Consider the following 22,956-nt stretch of genomic DNA (forward strand, 5'->3'; position numbering starts at 1 on the left):
GGGTTTATGGCCCCTTTGCTCCTCCACACCTTTCTCTTCCTGTTCCCTGCAGTAGCAATACTCTGGGAAAAGGCGTTTGCAGCCTCCTCCAGCAGGAGTGCACACTTGGGACTCCGGCAGCGGCCAGAGGCCACTTGGGCAAGGTGTGTCCTCCAGGTCCTTGGAGAAGGGAAGTCACTGTGGGAGGCACCAGGCTGAAACCTGGAGATCTAAGGTTAATTGCCAGCCCCATTCCCAGTGCTGCATGTGATCATGTGCCTTCAGTGCCTCTCACAGGTGCAAATGCCCTTCTTCAGCCATGGAGAGGCTCAAAACTTTTCTAAAGGTGACAGCACAGGCAATTACAGCTGCCATCCCAAACCTGACATTTATCTTTTTATCCAAGCAGAGACTTTAGGGAGATGTAGGCCCTCTCTGCATTTTGCAGGCTTCCAGACTCTGTGTGTCACTGCCCACCCTGAGTCCTTGAGTGCTGCAAAGGAAAGGTCATCTCCTGTCACTGAGCCTGGCTTTTGGTAGGTTTTTTTTATTTGGGTCTGGAGGAAGTACGTTTGTTATTTCTGGTATAAGCAATCCAGGTAACAATGAAGTACTGTGTGAATTCAGCTGTAATGAGCTCCCAAGCAAAATATTTTCTCCAGCTTAGTAGACTAATTCCCATACTTCTCTTGTTCCTATCCAGACATTTAGCTCAAGAGCTTGGTGGTTACCGATGAAAGTTGTTTGCTTGCTCCATTTAACTCTTTAAACAAATACGTTGTTCTTACCTTGGAAAACTGATCAAAACAGTTTTACAGTATATTCAGATGCTCAAGAAGATGATCCTTTGATTTTTTTTTTCCCCCGTAAGTGAAGAAGAACTAATTCTATATCAGAAGTGGAACTGAGTTTTAGTGAATATGACTCAAGGCCTTGGAACAGGTAACTTTCTTACATTTAAAATGAAAATATTACATTAAGCACATACAGCTGCTAAACCTTCAGAGGGTGGTGGAGGAGGAGGATAATGAGAGGTAGAACCTTGGATGACAGTTTGAGGAAAACACAGAGTATTGTTTGTGGCTAACAGCACCCTGGCTAAGGGTAGGTTCCCTCTTTTTCACAGACTCCTTTGATTTTTTTCTGCTTGAGTTCATAGTTTGCCTGAGAGCCATCCAGCAGGGGGTCTGCCTGTTCCTTCGAGAATAGGTCACAGCATCCTTATGTCTGCTTGTTTTCAAGATTAAGAGCAGTTTGTTCTGAGGCTATTTTAATCCTGCCAGCTTCTGTCATCTGTCATGAGCAAGAGTGTGTCAAAACCCTCAACTCTCCTGAGCATGCCAGGAGCCCTCTGGCAGTACCTAAAATGTACCACGGGAGTGGACAATTACCACGGCAGGGATCTTTCTCTTTAGACTGGCCACAGCTCCAAAAATACCCAGATTGTATAGAAAGGTGATCTACTTAACAGAAACAAAGATTCCCCCTTTTCCTGCTCTGGAGAGAAGGAAGAACATGCTTTGCATATTTTTTAAACTCCTTGTTTATTTTGTCAAATGCTGTAACAAAGCAGCAGGTGTGCTCTCAGCCAGTGTGAATTTTCTCTCTACACAACAGATCCTCATCTCTCCTGTTAATGGCAAATGGCTTGTGATAACTCTGGTGCTCTCAGTGTGCTTTTATCCATTACACATCTTGGTCTTCAATCCTGCATATACATGCATGGCAGGTCTTTGGAGTTCACTTACAAGTCTTACAGCTCTAGCTGATATTCATGCTTTCTGTCATCCAGGTCAAGAGTTCTTACCACCTTCACCTTTACCAGGTGGCCACAGTGAGAGATCTTTCTCCACCATGTCATCACTGTGACACTGCACAGATGCTGTGGGAACTGGATGAGAGATGCAGCCCACCTGCCCTGCCATTGCTCTTTGTTATGTTACTTAAGCAATTAAAGGGAAGCTAATACCCCTCCCTTTCATGAAATGTTCAGGCTCTGGCAGAGATAGTGGCAATATCTCTGAAGATGAAAAGCCAATAGCAGGTTTATTACTGGACTGATACATTTCCACAAATGGCTGTTGCAGGAGTCCTTCACGGAGCAAATACAGAGCAAAAAAATTCTGACAGCCTGTTCCTCAAAATATAGAGGAAAGTACCCTATTCAGACCCCCCAAAGAAATCTGGAGCTACCAGTGATTGTTACATGCTGTGCTTAAAATGCTTTCATCCAGTATTTAAAGCCCTTGAGGGCTGTCCTGAGGCAGCACTGGGAGGCCATGACAGAACTTGTTTGACTCTGTTTCTTAGCTCTGATAGTATCCCAGTATTGTAGTCTTCCATTACTGCCTACTGAGACTCCCAGGTGAATAAAAAGAGCTCAGCCTTTTCTTCCTAAACCTCACAAGGTCCCCTTGAACCAGGACCATAGAGGGCTTCGTACACCCACTAACAAGCACAATGGCCCTCTCCTTCCCAAAAGCCAGTCAGCATTAATTTCTACTCAGAAATTTCACTATCACCATTCATCCTTCTACTGGGGACACCATACCTCAGTCTGTACATGTCTCTCACCCACACCTGAGCTCTGCAAGAGACTTATCTCGAGAGCACCTAAGTGGGTCACAGAGTGGCCACCTACCAGATGGCCAGGAAGCTGCTCCCTCGGAGCAGGGCTGGGTTCCAGCAGAGCAAGGGATGCCCCCGCGCATGGCTGTGTGAGCACACTCGTGCAGCCACACTCCCTTGCTTCAGGAATGCTGTGAGACGCCACAAACCACAGCTCTGTGTGAAGTCACAAACTCCTGGTATGGCACCAAACCGGAAAAAAATTCAGAGGGGTTTAGATAATTATATAGCAGCAGTATGGTCCCTCTACTGCCAGCCTCGTGTGGGATCCATGCTAATTGGAATACAGCCACCATACGAGGAGGAGTCCATGCACTCCCTCCCTTCCCCCACCAGCCCTTCAGTTGCTTTCAGCGCTGTAATCTTCCCGGGTTTGTTCTGGAACTAGAGAAGGATAGTTGTACTGGGTAAATAATGGACCTTTCAAGGCAGTAAGTACCTATAAAAACAAGATCATTCCTGAAAACTTCTCTTCATTGTCTGCAAGAATCTGCTGAAAAAACGGTTGGAGTCTCTCATTTCCCTTCTGCGGGTGTTTCCTTAAAGGAAAAAATAAAAAGGGGCTGGCCGGCTGCCAGGCTGTGGAGGCACATAAATATCCTGGGGCTGTGCCAAGGCAGCCGCTGAAGCGGCGGCAGCAGCAGCCCCCTCCCAGGAATGTCCGGGAGCCGCTGATTTTCAGGAAGTGTCTCCCGGCCTCCACCACCTTCTCCATCGCCAAGCAGACTGTGGAGTTTTCTCAGTGCCAAGCAGGGCTGGGCTCAGTGTTCAGCCCTGCGGACTGGAGCAGTGGATCACAGTGATTGCTCCCACCTCTTCCCTTTGGAGGAAGCAGCTCCTGTTGCAGCCACATGCGGGAACCAGCCAGTCATTTCGAGCTTTGGCAGCTGGTGTGAGGCTTGGTGGGCTCTGCTCCACACAGGAGATACTTCTTGTAACAAAGGGGCAGGCAAGTTCATGCAAAAAGGTGTGATTGATAGAATATCCTAGGTCTGGGATCCAAATACCCAGATGGTGACATTTAAATGTTACCAAATATTACTTAAGTATTGAAGCAGTTCTTACCGAGCTATCACAGCTGCTTACTCCAAAGTCTCTCAGACTAAATAGGGTGAATGCACAAGACATTAATTTGCACAAGTAATTTCCAACTAATGTTTCTTTTTGAGGTGCTTGTCTCACTATTTAACAATAGGTTAGGTCTTGTTGATGTTGTTTTATAGGGCAGCTGCTTGCCTAATGGAGTGTCCAATAGAGGCTGGGAAGCAGTTAGCTGAATCACAGCCCTGCTGAAGAGGATGGGACTTACAGTGGCTGCCAAGTTGAATGTGGGCCAGGAGAGTGTTCTCTCTGCAAATAAGTCAGCCTGCAGTCTGAGCTCCATCAGGAAATATGTGGCCAGTGAATGGAGAGATGCACTTATCCATCAGTACCGACACTGCTGAGCAGGGCATCTAATATTGCTGCCCAGCTTTGGGCTTCTTGCTCAACAAGGATGTCGAAAAACTGTAGAGACTCCAGTCATGGGCTCCTAAGTTGTCCACAGAGCTCAAGGTGTGCCCTCTGGAAAGACAGTGGAAGGAGCTGGATTTAGTCTGTGGGGTGAACTAACAAGAGCCAAGTATTACGTGCAAGATAGTTACAAAGACGGGGCCAAACATCTCCTGATAGCTGCAGGAGATGGGGTAGGGCCAATGGCCACAAATTCCAATTTGGGGGCTCCAGGCCAAGCAGGAGGACAGGCCTGGTTTACTCTGAGGGCAGTGCACTGAGCAGCCCAGAGAGGCCATGTAACTTCCACCCTTTGCAGGTTTTCAAGCTCTAGACAAAGCCCCAGCTGACCTGAGCACGGGTGGCAGTCTTGCCGCAAGTGAGAGAATGGACTCCATGGCCATAAGCAAATCTCTACGATTCTGCAGCCTACAGAGACACAGAGAATCTGCAGAACCCAAGGCAGGAAAAGCCCAGTGCCATGCAGAGGACAGCCTTTTTGAAGAGCATTCCTTTTTGCCTTCAGGAATTGTTCTCTCCAATGCAGTGCTCCCAGGCTGGGTAGGAGGCCCCACAGCATCACAGGTGCTCTGGCAGCAGCAGGGAGCACATAGCAGGGAAGACAAAGTGTGCAGCATGTGGAGGTGCCAGGCTTTGGGTAAACAGCTCTGCTGCTCACAACCTGCACATGATACTCACCTCTGGTAGCTCAACATTTTTGAGTCTTGTTTCTCAGCAAACCCCAAGTGTCTAAGTAAACCCCAAATGTGAGCAAACCCCAAATGTCACTTCTTTCAGAAAAAGATATCACAAGCAAATGCCTCCTTCAAGACTTACAAATTTCTTTCCCCCATTTCTGTGTCTTACCCATAGTTTTGATTTTGCTAACTTCTAGAACCAAAAGTACTCAGTAGATCAAAGATTGTCTACTAAACCGGAAGAGATAACAAAAACTTGCTCTAAAGTAACACTTGCGTTTCAAGTCATCCACAAGTAATTGTATTTCTAGGTTTTTTACACTTGCCTTTGTTTTTTGCTATTGATGTTGACAACATGTTAAACATTGAGCATCTTTTTTAAGCTACAGCAAAGTTTACATAGCAACCACCATAGCTGAATCCTCCTGCCACTCCCAGTACTGGCAGAAAGACAAAGTAAGGCAAGAGTCACATCCAGAGTAATTGCTGGCCAAGTCCTGATTTCAGCCAGTTCCCTGTAAGGGCTGGCTCTGGAGAAGCCTCCTGTGCCGGAGGTGATGGCTGGGCCTAACAAAGCACCAGGGATGAGGATGTGCGTGAGAGAGGCGCTGCTCTAACTTCACCACAGCTGGGCTGTTACACACACGAGTTACAAAGCACTCTTCTGAGTTTCCACTTGCTCCTCAGCAGCTTTTCCTGACAGCCTGGAGCTTTCCCCATCCTCCACAGTGCTTTGGGCCAAGTTGTCTCCAGCTCTACTTACTCCTCCCTTGCTAGTTCATAAATACAGCATGTGCATGTTTCCTTGCTTGGGAAAGCCCAGCCCCTGGCAGCTAACATCTGCAGAAGTGTCAAAGTATTTCTTGTCTCTGCAACTCAGTTTGATTTCTTGGGGCATTGCCTGAGGTTGCCCTGTTAGAAAGCACTGGCCTAGTTTTTCAAAAGGTCATGGACAAGGAAACTTCCTAATCTTAAAATATGACTTAATCACGTATTTCTATTAAAAGCAGTGCTTGGAGTGTTGCAAGGGAAAAAAAAAAATTAGCGGCTTACATCATGAGTAAGAATTTTTCTTTCAATGCAAGTGGCTTGGACTGCACAGGATGTAGCCAGAAGACTGATTTAATTCATTCCACTATCAGAAAAAGTGGGCACAACGTCTAAAAATCTCTTCGCTGCTGAGCTGTCCTGCAGTAGGCACAGAAAGGAGCTCGTGTACAGGTGCCACTTACAGGTGGCAGCACTGCCGGGTACTCCCGGCGCAGCAGAGGAAGCCCAGCACACTGGAAAGGCCAGCTCCCGACAGCAGAGCCGCGTGTGGGGACAGGGATCTCATAAGCCACCCCAGAACCAAAGCCCACCCCTGATGTCCCACAGCTGAGTCTGTTTACAAAGTCCTCTCACGCAGGACACCTCCCCTCGCCAAGCCCGGGAAGCACCTCCATGTACACAGTGTGTATCCTAGCGACTGTTACTAGCAAAGGCAGAAATACAGCCGGAGTTTGTTTGGTTGTTAGCGGGCGCTTCCTCCCGGGACAGGCAGCGCAGCCCAGCCTGGAGCCTGCGGCTCAGCGCGCACGGCCCCTGGGGCACGGCCAGAGCCTGCTCAAGGATGGAGCAGCTGCGTCAGACAGGGCTGCGAGGAGAGCACCAGCAGCAGCGCTGGCACTGCTGCCAACAGCTGCACAGGCACCATGTGCCATGGGCCCATTGGCACAGAGCTAAGCCCGAAGCTATCCAGGTTTGTAGCCTCTTAGGAGAAAAACCCATCTCGGGTAGAAAAAGGCAAACCCGGTTTGCACTCCAAAAGGAAAAGCACCCCAAAACATGAGCCCAGACCCAGTGCTGTATGCCACTATCTGTGCTGCTCTAATCCAAGTACTTTCCTGCATGTAAACAAACCCTTGTAAGCTGCATGAAATCACTGAACATGACAGATGGCTCAGCCTCTCGTTTTGGCAATGTACAGCTGTGCCTTCCTCACCTTTCTACAGCCACCAGCTAAATTTTGTATTGTCCCTTTTAAATGCAAACTGTGGATTTTTTAGTATTAGTGACGCTTTAGGCAACTGCTTCTCTATAAAAGCCATTTTCACATGGCAAAATAAATCCCTACTCTAGGAATATTCAGAGCTACGTTGAGTGAGTGTGTGGGCGGGCCCAGGCTGAACACACAGCTCCATGCAAGCGCTGCTCTCCACTCAACTGTGACAAATCACGAGCAGGATGTACGTGCACTTTTCCACCCCCTCCCTGAGCTACACGTGTCCCAGGTAGAGCATGTGCTGAAGCTTTTTTGAATTCTGTTCATAGTGCTGAACTTACCAAAAGAGCTTTTGTTGGAGAGGAGTATTTTTAACAGAAACACGATACTCCTTTTTGAGTGTGAGTTGAAGTATCTCACGTGTGGCTGTTTTGTTGGGGTTTTTTTAAACACCATACAGCAAAGAAACTGAAAACAAAACATCCCAGACTTTTGAATTGAAATACAGGCTTTACAACCACATAGTAAGTGTAGGCTCTTATATTTTAGTTTAAGACTATATCATTTTATAGAGTACCAAAATAAGCAAAGGATCAGCACTCCATACAAAGTGTTAGTTCCTGTGAGGAGGGTAGAAGGGAAATGGACTTTTAATTACACTAAACTTTTTTCTGCAAGTCTAAAGAAAATTCCATTTCAGCAAAACATATTTGGGTTTCAACTCCCCAAATGTCATTAAATAATGCTTCTTTTAAGACAATTTACATTTTTCTCATTCAAAGTAAAGGGATGATTTAAAGCACTATTAACAAGGAGATGGTGCTGTTAATGTTTAATGTCAATATGCAATGGCATCTGCTATAAAGGCTAGAAGAGCAACACAAGCTTATCTTTACTTCTGAAGACTACTAGAAATTGACTAACACTGGAGAAAGGATTCAAGCACAGCACACGACTCTAGCTCTAGGCTGCTGCCAGGAAGCCTCTGCTAGTCCATACACTGCCACGGGGACTGCCAGCACACTCCAGGGCCCTGATGGCAGCAATGGCACGTGTTCTCACGTGTGCACCCCGTGTCCCACTTACAATGGATACGTCTTTTCCTTGTCTTATGGCATTAGAACGCAAGTTAGCAGCTAACATTGCCACTACAATTTTACAGAAGCATAAAGCTGAACAGAATAGCAGTTAAAACAAATTGAAGCTCTGTTAAACTCCATGACAATCCTTCCTCCTGTCCTACTCCCTGTCCAAATCCTTCTGCTCCTTCCCTAATGTCTATTTTACAGTAAAGAGGTTAAGTGGATTTACATGATGCAAGCGCAACTCAAAGACTTTTGCCCTATACATATAACCATGTTAAACTGTGAATTATACATGTGATAGATCTCTAACAGAGCAACCACCAGTTTTTTTAAAGAAACACAAGTATTTCAGCATGTACAGTAATGAGTTTAAAACTGTCCAACATCGTCGCTTTCATACATTCTCTTCCTCTTTATAGCAGTAACGGGATTTTAGACCTTGATGGCGACAATCCCAAACAAGAGTAAAATGAATTCATTTTATTGCAAACAAACGTCTAGAGTTAAACTTCTCCACCCACTTTCTTTAAAGAGAAAAGGAATCAGCAGGCTAAGGAGATACACCCATTTGAGAATTGACATGATTAAAAATTAAGATATAAAATGGGTGACTCACAGTTTCATTAGCTTACAAAATGGTGGAGGTAACTACTACAAGCACACTAGGTATACAGTATTTTGTGGGGAAAGAGTTATACAGACACACAGCTAACTTCATATAGATCCCATTAGACAACTGGATTTACAACAAGTTTTGTTTAATAAGAAATGGGCAAAGCCAGCTTCTTTTCAGAATCAAAATGCAGAACAAATGGAAAAAAAAATCATGGTGTTGTACCTTCACAAGTTTGAGCCTCCACAAATAAAGCAACCGAGTTTTACAACTTTAAGAGCTTCTACATACACTCCACCATCCCTATTTAGCCCCAGGTTTCCTCTTTGCCCCCAACATCTTATTGAGTTCCAAATGTTACAAAAAAGTCCTAGTTATTGCCAGAAACTTTTGCCTCCCCCTCCTCCCCTCCCCACCCAAGAGCTTCATAGAGAGGATGGAGTGTAATAGGGAGCTTTACATAATTTCAGTATTTGAGGGCTACTAAGATGCCTCCATACGAATCTGGTTGCTAACATTTCTATCATTGTGACATGACTCACGACTGTTTCTTAGAAATTGGGGGATGGGGAAAAAGGAGAAAATTCTTTAATAAAAAGACACCAGGTACAAAGCAACGTTTTACTTTTGTTGTGGTAAAAAAAAAGTCACATTTTACAGATAAAATGTAGAACCCTGAAATACTGACACATTCTCTTTTCGTGCACAATGCTGAGGTTCTCTTACGAATCACTTTAAAACTGCAATTAAAAATGTACAAAAAAAGAAAAGAAAAAATCAACCCACAAAGCTTCTAAAAAAGGAACCCGCAGGCACTTCCTCTTGTGGAATGTTTAAAAAGTTAGCCTACTAAAGAAAACAGTCGACTTCTTGTGAAGGTTTTGGAGAAATATGTATCAGTTCATTTATTTGGGTATTCAATAATATCCTTGGTGATAATGCTGACTCCATGGCTTCTGACCCCAGAATTGCTGCAATAGATTAATAAATAGTTAGTTTTAACCTGCAATCACATAACAATCAAGTTTCTTACTTGGGGAAAAAAAAAAAGAGAAAAGCATTTAACAAACATCTAGTTCCCCTGGAACTTGACAAGATTAAAGTCCTCTCCAATAGCAGCAAGCTCCTGAACAACTGAAGGCAGTTGAAAGTTCACTTCACAGCAGTAATGTGAAGCCAAGTACCACATACCATTAAGAACGCTAAGCCACAGCTGGTATTTGATATATCAAGACCATCAAGGCAGATTAAGTTCTGCACAGGAAGCTATTTATAGTGATATTACCTAGCATTAGAAGATTTTGCTATCCACTTTTGACTATGCATCTCTTTATTTTAGTCAGCATTTTGCAACATTCAAGTTAACAATCAGTAAAAAGGTAAAGCTGGGACTACTTACACCCTGCTGCCACTGGTTGTAGCCCTGAGATTGGTTTTTGTAGCCACGATTATTTCCCCTTCCTCTGAAGTTCTGCAAGAGGACAACAGTTTTTAACTACTTTGTCTGCATGCAATTTTTAACAGTGTCCTAATACGAAGCATCATTACCACCAAAACATCACACACCACATAGAAGAACCAGCCCCAGGTTAATAGAAAAACACACCACCAGAAAATCCCTCCCTGAAAAACACTAGAATACCAAAAGCCTCCTTCCTCCCCTCTAAGCAACTGCTTTTTAAGCATAGGGCAAGAACCTCAGAACTAATAAAACAGCTCAAAGTGTTGTTGCCTGGTCTGGAAAGCTGGCTAATCCAGTTTTGACTCACCCTATTTCCAGCTGCTAAATGCACCAGGACAACTAAAAATACAAGAGCTTGTCTATTTTTAGTTAGGAAAGGCTGTAGTTGCTACAAGGATACGTTATCTGATCAGACAAAAGGATATGGGTCACACAACTGAAAATAGACGAGCTAGCCCACAAAACTTCAACAGAAGTTATGGTACAACAAAGGGACATTGATACAAAAAGATAAAATTTTGCTTTTCCCCTGTTTGACAGTATTAGGCAAACCTGAGCCATGTTTACTGGCTTGGGCTCCATCTGCTGGCTCTTCAGTAATCCCAATTTTGTTTTTCCAATACTTCCACCGATATTCCATCAGGTAAGATCTAGGGTAGTGTGTCTTTACTAGCTGTATTTGATACCAGACACCAAAACAAAGACTCTGTGCAGAGCTGTTTTCAGAAAGTTCTCTACATGTTTGATAAAAATACACTTTGACCCTCAGGCCAAACAACAATTACTATTATTGGGGAAGAGTAAGAAACACAAAAAAACCGGAGACCGGCCTTCACACACATGCACTACAAGTCTTCATTTTTAGCAGGACAGAGGTACAGCCCTAACACAAACCCCCTGCATCAGCAGGTGTTACACAACATTCAGAGCCCTGGGCACATGCACTAAACTAGAAAGGCCTTGCAGCACGGCATCAGTGTAGCACCACAACCAAGTTTGTGATTCCTCACAGGCACCAGAGGTGTCATCAACATCTCAAGTACTGTAGTTCAAGTACTCTAGTCAGTCCCCCCTCAAAGCATCACCTGGTTGTAGTTTCCCCTGTTGGGCATTCCACCTCTGTTATAGTTTCCTCTGTTTGAGTAGCCACCTCTGCTTGGAAAGACAGGGCCTCGAGGATAGGGGTAGCCAATTGCTCCGCTGCTGCCACCGCCACCACCGCCACCTCCACCACCTCGCTGAGGCATGTTGCCTCCCCTCCTGTTGTATCCACCACGATTGCCAGGGACTGCAAGGGAGAGAGTTACTTTAATCAAGTAATTGTTAGGCCTTACATATTTCCTACACGAAGATGAAGAGTGCAGTCCAAGGTCTGATGAGCCTCTCATTTAAGCTGGACAATTAACTATGCATTAAAACGTTAAACTTACTGAAATGGAGATCAAGGTTCCCACTACATAATTGCAATGCAAGTACTACAACTTTTTTCCCCAGCTGCAGCAACCGCCAGAAGTCAGATTTATTTCTAGGCTCACCTCCTCCTCTGAAGTTGCCCCGCATGTTGAATCCTCCACGTCCTCTCTGACCCCTATTAAACTGATTTTTATTGCTCTTCTTGTTCTTCTTTGAGCCAGTGTTCTGTTTCTTTTCTGGCGGAAGAGCTTTCTTACTTTCTTCTTTATACTGCTCCAAAAGCTTCTGAGCTTCTTCTTTTTGCAACTCTACATAGATTATTTCATCAAAACATTCTGCTACCTCTGGCAGTGTGAAGTTCCCTATAATTGCAAAAACACTGAGTATTCAGCATCTACATTCAGCTATAATCAAAGCCGCAATTTAACCACCTTTCCCTCATTCTTCCTCCCACCCTCTGCATCCCCTCAGCATATGGACAAAATTACATAATCTGAGCATTTAGGAAATATAACAGTGACAAAGGAAATAAACAGGTCTTCATGGAGTTGCCAGTACTGTTCCAAACCTCGAAAACATTCTGCCTATCTTTTTTTTTCTTTTATAAGCCTCCACTCAGAACACCAGTTTCTGCCAAATATGTCACGTATATAGGGCACTTTATGCCAAGACAGCTTTGTGCATCTGCATGAAGCGTATCACCGTAACTGAGTAGTGTTAAGGACTGCAGCAGAGGGAACACAATATAGTGTTATCCTACCAAGTTACAATAGTCTTCCAGTTTTGTATAAGTACAACTGTTTAAGATAAAGTGGTTTTTTTAGACTTCACGTTTACTTAATCCTTTAAACAGATACTCAGCATCCTAAAACACAGTATAGGATTATGTTCCATGCCTTTCATTTTGAGAACTGCATGCTCTGGAAGATCTTTTCCCTCCACCTCTGCCTTCTTTTGTGTTCTTTGCTTGTAGTCTTCATCTTTTGGGCAAACAACAACTGCTTTGCGCTGGAAGCCTGCAAACAGGCACATTTTTCTCCTCTGCGCAGCTGCAGACACATTTGTCTGAAAAAAATGCAGTAACTTACTACACGTAGCTGTCATTGTAAGAGTTAAGGAAGTCAACTTATGGTGTATAGACTTCACCTCTACAAGAGCTTGCAATGAAGTTTACAAATAACTGGACATAAAGATGCTGCATAATGCAAAGTTACGAGCTCGTATCAATGTGTTAAAACACTTCCTCCCACATCCCATAAATCTAGAGAAGTTCAGACAAGCATTTGTAGTAATATCTCAACTTTGTGTCCCCTGAATGAGTAGTAAGTCAGTAACTGAAACAACTGCTATTATAATATAACTTTAATCCCAATTAATTACTACAATACAGCCTATAAAAAAATTCCTTAACCATTTTTCACTGAAGCTTCTACCTGATCCAAAATGAAATTCCGCTTCTTACGAGCTGCAATCTCAATGAACTTTCCAAGACACTGTGGAGCTCTCTGCAGCAGTGTGTTAAGCTTTCCAGTGTCTGCCATCTGACGCTTAAAACCTGCAACCTATGGAGAAATTTCCCAGCGTTAGTCAGTGTAGTCCTGATACATGTGGCTGACATTTTTTGCTAAATGCTTTCCACCACACTTCAAGGGTTGTTCAGTTCAAGGCCACAACTGCTGCAAACTTGTAACTGAAATTCTCAACCCTCCATAGAACGTAAGAGATTTGTAAACAAAGACTCCACAAGAATTGGTACCATTCAGTTCAAGGTATACTCATCACAATACTAATTCCAGCTCTGAGAACAGCCATGTATAGAGAAGTAGAAATATGTTTAATAGTCAACAACAGCTGACTATCTCTTCCATTTTACCACAAAAAAGCTTCTGAATCTTGCCATGTGTGAACTGGCAGCTCAGCAAGGTAACAAAATCTTTACACAGAACAATTAGGTTGGGAAAGACCTTTGAGATCACGGAGTCCAACTAATACCACCTTGTCAACCAGACCATGGCACTAAGGGCCACAGCCAGTCTTTTCTTCAATATGAATGGTCACTAGGCTAACTAGTAGCCAGCCTCTTTTATACCAAAGAACCCCATGGCATCCAAAGACCATGGCTTTACAGCAAGTTTTCAACATATAAAGAAATAAGATGTCATATCACTTACCATCATTTTGTCCATAATAGTATTTGTCCCAAGAATATTGTATTTTCCAGGATTTGCTGCTGCATGTTTAGTAACCCATGTAGTCTTGCCAGCTCCTGGCAAGCCAATCATCATCACCACCTATGACAAAAAGTTCTGTATTTGACATACTAGTTCAAAGATTTTCTTTAATACACAACTTAGCCCAGCAAGCCTAATGAATACTGAGGGGGGATGTGGGGGTCTTGGGGGAGGGGAAGGCAGTGGTAGTAAGTAGCTCACAAGACATTAAGTATTAAAGATCCCAAACAAAAATGTCAGAGTGAGACGGAACAGTCTCCTTAACTCTAACCATTTCTATCCATGTGCTTAACTACTTTTGAGATCATCAGAAGAAACTCACTTCACAATCTTTCTTTTGCTCAGGTCCCTTTGGTCCTCGGACCCTATCCTCCAGGGGGACCTTCTGGATGAAGGTGTACTCTTCAGGTACAGGGAAGTAGGGTTCCTCCTTCTGACCAAAGTTAAACTCAACCGCACAGTTATGGCAGAGAACATGTGGAAAGAGTGGTCGCCCATCAAGAACTTCCTTGCTTATTTTGAATGCAACACCAAGCTCTTGTCCATTCTTGGAATATGAGAGTTCCACTTCATCACCATCAAAATTCTGTTTTTCAGAAAAAGCATTATTTTGGATAAAATTAACTCATTTTATACAGTTAATTAGTCACTTCACTCTACTGGCTATGTTCACTCAACTTCTGTAACACTGTTATTTCGTAAAGGAACTAAAATCAATTTTCTCTTCTAATGAGTCACTGTCAATGATAATTTTGTTCAAGATCTGATTTTCTGGGCTTTTAAAGACATTTGTCCATGAATATAAAATTATGTTGCCAGCAGTCACTGTTAGTAATAGCTGCTGCTTCTACTGCGTGCCTATGTTAAACAACTTGTCTTGCTCCCATGACTTTATGTATTTGCTTTACCACTTCTAACATTAAAGCAGTCTAAAAATTCAAGGATGTTTTCCCTCAAAAGAAAATATAAGTGAAAACTTACAGCAAAACATCCAATCACATCATTTTCATCAAACTTCTCACCAAAGTCTTCAGTCTCACAATTGCATGTCTTTATTCCTTTTAGAGAATAACCGTAAGAAAATTCTTCTTCACCTGAAGGAACAATTTAAACTAATTACAAATGGGCTTTTCCATTTAACCTTTTAGACATGAATCACTCACCTTACGGCTACTTAAATAAGCTGCTGTTCAGAGTATTTTTATTAATGCCAAAACAAACTAGGACACCCCCCCAACAGCTATACAAGCTCATTCTTCTATTCAATACTTTCACTTGAAATAGAACAGCAGTGTTTCCTCATCCCTGTTTAAAAGCTTTATGCTGGCTGGTTCCAGATTTATGCTGACAATAAAAGCTGAACTGTCAGATAAAGACACGAACAAGTATTTTAAACTGTGAAGACCTGATTATGCACTGGTATACCTGCTGTAACGTAGTCAGAAAGGCTTTCTGAAGTTTAGTCTCCAGGAGCACTTACCCCTCCCATTTTAAAGGGAGTTTAGCAGACAGTCAGCCTATGCAACAGCTGAGGATGAAGCTGCAAGGAACAAGCTAACAGGAAGTGTCAAACACAAGGACTTAGCTGGAAATTAAATAGAAAGCTGTTGCTGATGTCAGAACATACCAACTCACCAATATTTCCCCCAAATATGTGTTTCAGCAACAAGTTATAAATATTATTACTGTTATAATTTGTCATATATATAATGAAGTTGTACACTTCTTTCTTTCCAGCTATTTTCAGAAATTAGGATTTTCCCACCAAGCAAAAAAAAAAGATAATGTAGTTACCATGGGTTAAATTTTATACCATGCAACACCCTTTAAAAGTTGAGAGAAGGGCAATTCCCCCTTTTCTACTTTTGACACTACAAAGACAAATCCTTTAACTGGTTATTTAACAATTATGTCCATAACCCACAGATAATCATTCCAAAAAATAATTCCTAAATTATGGCCCTAACGCTTACAGGTCTGAATACTTTATGACTTCATTTGGTCCTAGTAATGAACTTTCTCACACCATGTCCAGAGAATGACTCAAATTAAGACCACTTTTCACAACAAGTCTACAGTTACTAAGCTTGTTCCCCCTGCTTCAGAAAAAAAAAAAACCCAAACTTAATCTACATCAACACAAAAGCAATTAAACATTTAAGTCTTACCAAGCAACATTCCACTTGAGTTCAGTGACCAGCCAACTCGCACTTCATGTATGTCAATATCTTTTGTATACAGGTGTTTAACAGGAATCTTTTCTGTAACCTATTTTTAAATTATTCAGTAAAAGGTAAGCAGTATTTATTATACACTAAGAAGATGGAAGAACAAAAGGTAACAGTTATAACCTTTACTTTGAACCTTACTTTGGTTAAATCTTTACCAAGTGATTACCTTCAGCAAAAATAAAACATGCTCAAGAATATGAAACCGCAACTAGTGACTAAACAGTTCTATCTCCTGACTTAGCAATGAAGATTGAAGATATCATAAATCTTCATCACTTTGTCACAGCAGCCCCTGTCAGTGGTCAAAAGCCTTAAATCCTTTTGACATTATATCAAAATCACAAACAATACAAATATTTATTAAAAAACCCGAGCTGCCAGGAAGTTGGGATTAACAGTAAATTACTTAGCTAAGAAAATGTGCAGTGTATGAAAAACTGCTTCTTAGAGACTAGGGAAAGTATTACACTATCCCTTCTCACTGTGAGCAGACTTCCTGGGCAAGCTGCCAGCTTCCACACAACATAACCAGATTTAAAAAAAAGGCAACAAACAAAAACACCCCAGAACCCCCCCCCCAAAAAAAACACCTAAACACACTGGAATCTACACGCAACCAGCTGTTTTTTAACTGTCTTTAGAAACTTTACTAAAAGGAAGTGTAAAGCCCTTCAGTGTCCTATCAACCTCTGCAACTACTCCAATCAGGTGACTGAGCTGAAACTCATTTGAAAGCAAACAGGACGATAAGCAGTGACATGAATTTCCCTTCGCTGGCCTTCCAAAGTTCCAGGTATCAACAGACACAGAAATCACTCCATGCAAAAGCTTGGATAATGGGATTGCTATCAAATTCTCATGGTAACAGTTACATTTGAAAGCACTAGAGGAAGAGAACAGATTAATATATACAGGCCCAGCATATACAAAGAAGCCTTTAACATTGTTGAGTAAAAAAGGAATATGAAAAATAAATTCAAGCTTTTGTGATTTTGTTCCTCTTCCATCAACAAGCTGGAGAAATCAGTTTATTAGAAGGCTGATTGCCATTCTTACCCTTCAGGAGAACTCTTGCTCTGAAAACTGAACTACTTGCTAAATACTCACATTCAATGCATCATGTCAGAGTCAATGATGTTGAAAGGGACCTCTAGAGGTCATCCAGCCCAAATCCATCCCTACAGCAGATCAAACTCAAAGACTAATAAGCAGAACCAGAAAGGACTGTTGAAATAATTTATATCCCTTTAAAAAAAGAAGTCAAGCTTTCTGTAATCTTCAGAAAGCACAAGCTTAGAAAGAGATGACAAATACAATTAGTGATTATATTTGTTCTGAATGTGAGACTGAATGTTTGGTCTTATTTTTTAGTGGGTTTTTTTTGTTTGTTGTTTTTTTTTAAATTCTGATTTTTGGGTTTTTTTTTTTTTTGTTAAATCAAAGTTCTTATAAAAGAGAAAACAGTTTTGCAAACTGAGCTACTTTCTTTTAAGAGAAAACCATTTAAGAGTCCTGTTCACATCAATTAGTTTCAACCAAGTCCAAAACATGTGACAAGTATAAATATTATATTTAAGCATGCAAAAGTGTCCCATAAACATTAACTCACCTTCATCTCAAAGCAGACCTTGCCTTTAGAAACTCCATAGGAGGCTCTCCCTCCAGCCCACAGGAAAGCAAAACTTTCCATGGTCAGAGAGGAAGCACTAAACCGGTCTCTTGAGATTTTAAAATGCAGGTCACAGTTATCTGTTAACATAAAAATCATTCTGTTTACTCTGATTACAAAATTAAGTACAGGTGTCCAATTTTATGCATTAAAGATGATGCCAGCTTCTAAAGGTGATTTAATTGACAAACTGCCAGCAAGTACCCAGGACCTTTCCGAGAAGCAACATGTCTAGATGGAACTGCAGACTGAAGCTCAGCCAAAATCTTAGGAAAAACTAGCTAACAAGTCATTTTCAATGTGCCATCTTCACTTCTGTCACCCAAATTCCCTCAAATTCCCTCTATTTTCAGTATCTGCTTAAAAACCCCTAAATTCCACCTTATGTGTTTGAACCCTCTGTCAGTTACCTCTTTCCATCGGTACCGAGCCATCTGCATTGTGCTCTCCAGTACCCTCTAGAGACCTGATTCTGAAGCAGTCTCACTGCTCAAGCCCAAAGCTAAGGGCTGCTAAGAAGTAAATATGAACACAAATGGTTTTATTTAAGTACTGAACGTAGTCTTTGGTTAATACAGTCAATTAGCAAGTCAAATTAGACTGTGTCTATTAAAATACAGGCAGTTAAGCCAGGGGCAGATATGCCAAGTGCAGAGAGTGTGCTAAGAGAACCTACTTCAGCCCAGAAACAAAACCTACACACTGAATTCACCTACCACTCCAAGAACCTAAGCAGAACCTTGGTTTTACAAGCACCTTCAGAGCTGCACACCATGAAATTGCAAGTGAATCTCCCAGAAGGTTTCAGAAAAACAACGCCAAATGGTAACAAGAGGTGCAGCACGCAACACTTGAATTCCCCAGAGCAAGGAATCCATAGAAGAAGCTCCAAACCTACCTGATGATTACCAGAAAGGAGCAAAATGAGCAAACAGTGAGAATTCTGCTCTGGTATAAAACCTGGATGATGCCAGAATACACTAAAATGCAGTCTGCCCTGTACTACTGGCAACTCTTTATGCACAAGATTTTGTTTTGTTTGCACAGAGCCATCCCAAATTTCAAAAATACTATTAGTGATCCAAGTGTCTTCTCATTAGTACTGGTAACTCTAATTTATTGAAAAGCAAGATAAAAGTCACACAGAAGAAACCCACCTTTGCAGGCTACCTTTAGAACGGGAGATGAGAAAAGAATGTGAAGTTACAGCTTTGTAAGACACCGGTAATAAAAAGCACTTAAGAGTGGCTAAACCTCTTACATGTCTGGATCACTATCCAGAAGAGATAGTGCCAATTTGTTACACAATTCAGCCTTACAGCTGTTTTTGAATCTTATCTCTAAAGAGTCTGCCAACTTTAAATCAGAATTTGTGCAGTAACAAGATTTTCCGCTAGAAAATACTATTATTACTAGAAACAGTAATAATGAAAAGTAGTTCTTTACTCAGCTATTGGAAGAATCCAAAGCTCCCACAGAAGTGGCTACTCACCAGGTTAGCAGCTAGAAACTTGAGACTTAGTTAGCAAAATGTCAGGGATGGCATATCCAGCAATTTACGTGACTGTAAGCTAATCCCTCCTTCCATTTCAAACCATTTCTTGTGGAATAAAACCACCTGAAACTTCTAACAAATATACCAGACAATGCCAAAAGTTAAGCTTTCCTTCCTTGGCACTGTAAGAATCCAACAAGTTCAAGCATTACTTCAAGATCAAGTGTTCTAATATTGCACTGAGTCCTCATACTTACCCTCAAGAATACAAATGTCAACTCTGCCATAATGATACGTTACAGTAAAAATGATGTTTATAATCTGCCTCAAAAACACCCTGTCTGCAGATACTTCTCAATCCCTATGTTCTGCTGACCAAATCTCTCTGCCATCCCACTTGCACAAACCACCAAAGCCCACACACTCACAGATTACATTAATGGGTCATTTCTGAGGAGGCATTACCAGATTTTGTTAAATTTATGAGAAGCTAGAACACTCCACTGGTCAGCAGCTAAATAGGGGAATTTATGCAGGAAGGTGACTTCCCAAACTGCACTTTGTAAGCACTTAGGCTGTTGACTCTGAGCTTCCTGGGCAGCAGTGCTGGACAGCTGTTTCATCAAGCTGTCTGCAGGGTGTTCTTTGTGCACTCTCCACTTACCCACCCAAGCTTCCAGACCAGATTAGTGTTTCGGTTAAGATTTCTTCACAGAACCATCTATCGCTACAGAATTCATGGGAAAACCAAGCTCATTACTGCTAACATTTTCATATCCTTCTGTTCTTTTGTCTGCTACAAATGGATGGAGATACAGTATTTTTCTATTTTTTTTAAGTTACCTGAAAACCAACAAATGTTATCCTCCTGTCTCAGAAAGAGTGGCATTAAGATTAGAAGCCTTAACACCACATCTTTCCAGAGCAAAGGAAAGCATGTTTACTCACAAGTATCAAGACAAACCACTGTGTCATCAAAATGTTCATCTTCTTCTTCAACGGGTGGTTGAGGGGACTTGGCCCTGAAGAAACAAAACCAAACAAAACATAATAAATCTACATGTATTTTCACAAAGTTAAAACAACACTTCTGTACTCTATTCCTCCTTATCACAAAATGCTGCCCAGCACCAATCCTGTTTACCTGCTATACTTGTTTTCCTCAATGTATTCAAAGTATCCCCGACCATGGTCTTCACGTGGTCTCTTTACTCCCCTCTTCTTCTCACCGGGCTTTTGCTCCGTTTTACCATCTCCTGTAACAGAAGTAATGATTTATTTTGACTATTTTAAGTTTTAGTTTAATTTAGAATAAAAATCTATATCATGGTTTCGACTTTGCAAACTGCATACGGCATAAGATAAGCAGTAAGATCTTAAAAAGGAATTTTGCTATGTTACTAAGGTATGTTGAATTTTCACGGGAAACTCAACCAGAAATGATTTAGCACACCGAAGTCGCCAATACAGCACAGAGCAGGCAGTAGGGCCCTCAATGTTATGAGCTCCACTGAAACTACCCAGAAAAAGAAAAAAAAAAAAAAAAAAGAAAAAGAAAAAAGGAAAAAATCTAAAATGATAAAAAACGTCCTGACCCGCCGCGCCTCCAGACCCGCAACACCATCACCACCCGCCCACCACGGAGGCAGCGGGACGCTGCCAGCCGCTCGCAAGGGCACCGCGCGATCCGCACGACTGCGCCTCCTCCCGGCGGGCCGCGGGCGGGAGCCCCAGGGAAGGGATTCCTCCTCCTCCTCCCGCCTCCATTGTACCGCCAGGCCTTCCCAGCGCCATCCCGTGCGGCGGCGGCGCCCAGCCCGGAAGTGACGTCAGGCGCGCCCCGCGCGGCTCGGCGCACAATGCACAGCGCGCCCCAGCGGCCCCTCCGCGCCCCTCCTCCCGCGCCCCTCCCCCGCCCCCCCGCCGGGCCAGCACGAGGCGCGGGGCCGCCAACGGCCTCCCGCGCGCGCCCCGGAAACCCCCCCCCCTCCGCCCCGGCCGGGCAACCCCCGCCATGGCGGGGGGCCGCCGCTGAGGGGCCCCCACCCCGCTTCCCGCCGCCACGCTCACTCACCGCCGGCGCCCTGCGCCCCGGGGCGGCCGCCTCCGCCGCCGCCTTCCGCTTTCTTCTGCTGCTGCTGCTGCTGCTGCTTGGCGGGGCCCGCCGGGCCAGAAGCAGCGGCGGGCCCCGAGGCGCCCCCGGCGCTCTTGCCGGGAGCCTCCTTGGCGGCAGCGGCGCTGCGCGGCGGGAGGAGCGGAGGGGGCTGCTGCGGCTGCTGGGGCTGCGGCGGCTGCTGGTCACCGTGGCCGTTGGCGTCTCCGGCCGCGGCCTCCTCCTCGTCGGCCAACTCGTCCTCCCCCTCTTGGAAACCCTGGTCGTCGCCGTTCTCATCCTCCTCCTCCTCCTCTTCCTCCTCCTCGCCGCCCGCCTCCTCCTCCATGGGGCCGCCCCCGGCCTCTGCCCGCTCGCCGTTCTCCTCGCCCAGCTCCATGGCGTCGCCATCGGCGGCCTCCAGCCCTTCCTCGTCGTCGTCCTCCATGGCGGAGGCCGCGGCCTGGCCGGGGCCTCCCCCCTGGCGGAGCTGCGCGGCACCCCCGCCGCTCTCGGCCGCCTCCCCCTCCACGCTGCCGTTGCCGGGCTCGGCCGCGCCGCTGGCGGGGCCGCCCCCGCCGGCCTCCTCCTGGTCTAGCGCGGCCTGGAGCCGCTCCATGAGCTCAGCCTTGAGGCCCTTGTCGGAGAGGCGCCGCTTTTTCAGCTCCTCCTTCAGCTCCGACACCTTCAGCTTCTTCACGTTCACGGGCGAGCAGCTCATGGCGGCGGCGGCGGCACTGGCGGCTCGGTCCCTGGGCGGCGCGCGGGCGGCGGCGAGCAGGGACAGACGGGCGGCTCTGGCTCTGCGTGCGGTGTGTCAGTGCCCCGGCGGGCGGTGGGTGCGGGCGGGAGGCGCGGGGGGTTCGTGCGGCTGCGGGAGCTGCGGAGCCGGACCCGCCTGGCGCCAAATCCTTTCACCGCGAGCTCGCGAGGGAGACGCGCCTCGCGGGGCCGCGCACGCACCGGCGCCGCGCGCGCGCCGCCCCGCCCCCGCGCACGTAGGCCCTCCCGCGCTACCGTAACGACCGCATTACCGTAAATGCCCGCCCGGGCGCCGAGCGCCCCGCCGCCCTTCTCCGGGCGGGTTCTTGGCGGCGGCAGCAGCTGCCCATGGGCCGATACACCGCTCCGGCACGATGAACCCGCTCCGGGCTGCGAGGCACCCCCGTGCCAGCTCCCGCCGCGTGAGGCCACATCCCGACCGGAATGCACCCCCCGCATTCCAGCCACAGCCTCGCAGCACCCTGTGCTCGTTCCCCTGGCTCCTCTGCGCCCACGTCGGGCCTAGCCCCGCACGGTTTATTGCGTTCGGGCTTTGAAAAGGGGCACTGCTGCTCGAAACAGTTCCCCCGGCACGGCCCCGCTAACGCAGTTACGTAAGGGCCGGAGCGGGGCTACCCCGGGCCCGCAGCGCCGAGCCGTAAGCAGAGCCGGCGATAACAAAGGCTCTCCAGTGCACGGCCTCCTAATCTGGAGCTCGGCACGGGGCTAAGCCGCTCACCAAAACTGCGCAGCTTTCCCTCTTTCCTTCCCCCTGCCTCCCTCTCTGCGCAGCGTTAGTATGGGGCTCTCCCCGGCCACACAAGTTGTACGGTCATCGAATTTTAGATTTTTCCAATTCGGTCAAAAGTAGCATGAAAACAGTGTGGAGAGGATTTCACATGAGCAGAGAGGCAGCACAGATCTCCAAGTCGGCTTCCTTAGGGAGCCCAGATAAAAAGCTAATTTTCAACTGCAGGAAAAGAAATGCAAGTCAAACCGCCAGAGGATCAGTATGAAGCTCAACAGAAGGCAAGGTGCGTTTGCCACCAAGTTGCCTTGTGTTGGTACAGATTGTGTGGCCTCCTGAACCAGAACAAATTGCATTTGCCTGCCCCAGAGGAAG

General features: G+C 45.0%; 1 protein-coding gene across 1 annotated transcript; it reads right to left on the reverse strand.

Annotated features, from left to right (window-relative positions):
• Nucleotides 1-8,606: 8,606 nt before the first annotated feature.
• Nucleotides 8,607-22,033, reverse strand: HNRNPU (heterogeneous nuclear ribonucleoprotein U). The gene is made up of 14 exons (XM_064414695.1): nt 21,054-22,033; nt 20,124-20,235; nt 19,928-20,001; nt 17,425-17,564; nt 15,753-15,852; nt 14,566-14,678; nt 13,907-14,170; nt 13,525-13,644; nt 12,787-12,915; nt 12,250-12,418; nt 11,476-11,715; nt 11,026-11,228; nt 9,878-9,949; nt 8,607-9,449 (listed from the first exon to the last, which is right to left on the reverse strand). Exons 1-14 carry the CDS (start codon nt 21,790-21,792, stop codon nt 9,396-9,398), a joined length of 2,529 nt encoding a protein of 842 aa, XP_064270765.1. The 5' UTR covers nt 21,793-22,033; the 3' UTR covers nt 8,607-9,395.
• Nucleotides 22,034-22,956: the final 923 nt, after the last annotated feature.

The sequence above is a fragment of the Passer domesticus genome, chromosome 3 (assembly GCF_036417665.1).
Source record: "Passer domesticus isolate bPasDom1 chromosome 3, bPasDom1.hap1, whole genome shotgun sequence".
In the NCBI taxonomy this organism is placed as follows: domain Eukaryota; kingdom Metazoa; phylum Chordata; class Aves; order Passeriformes; family Passeridae; genus Passer; species Passer domesticus.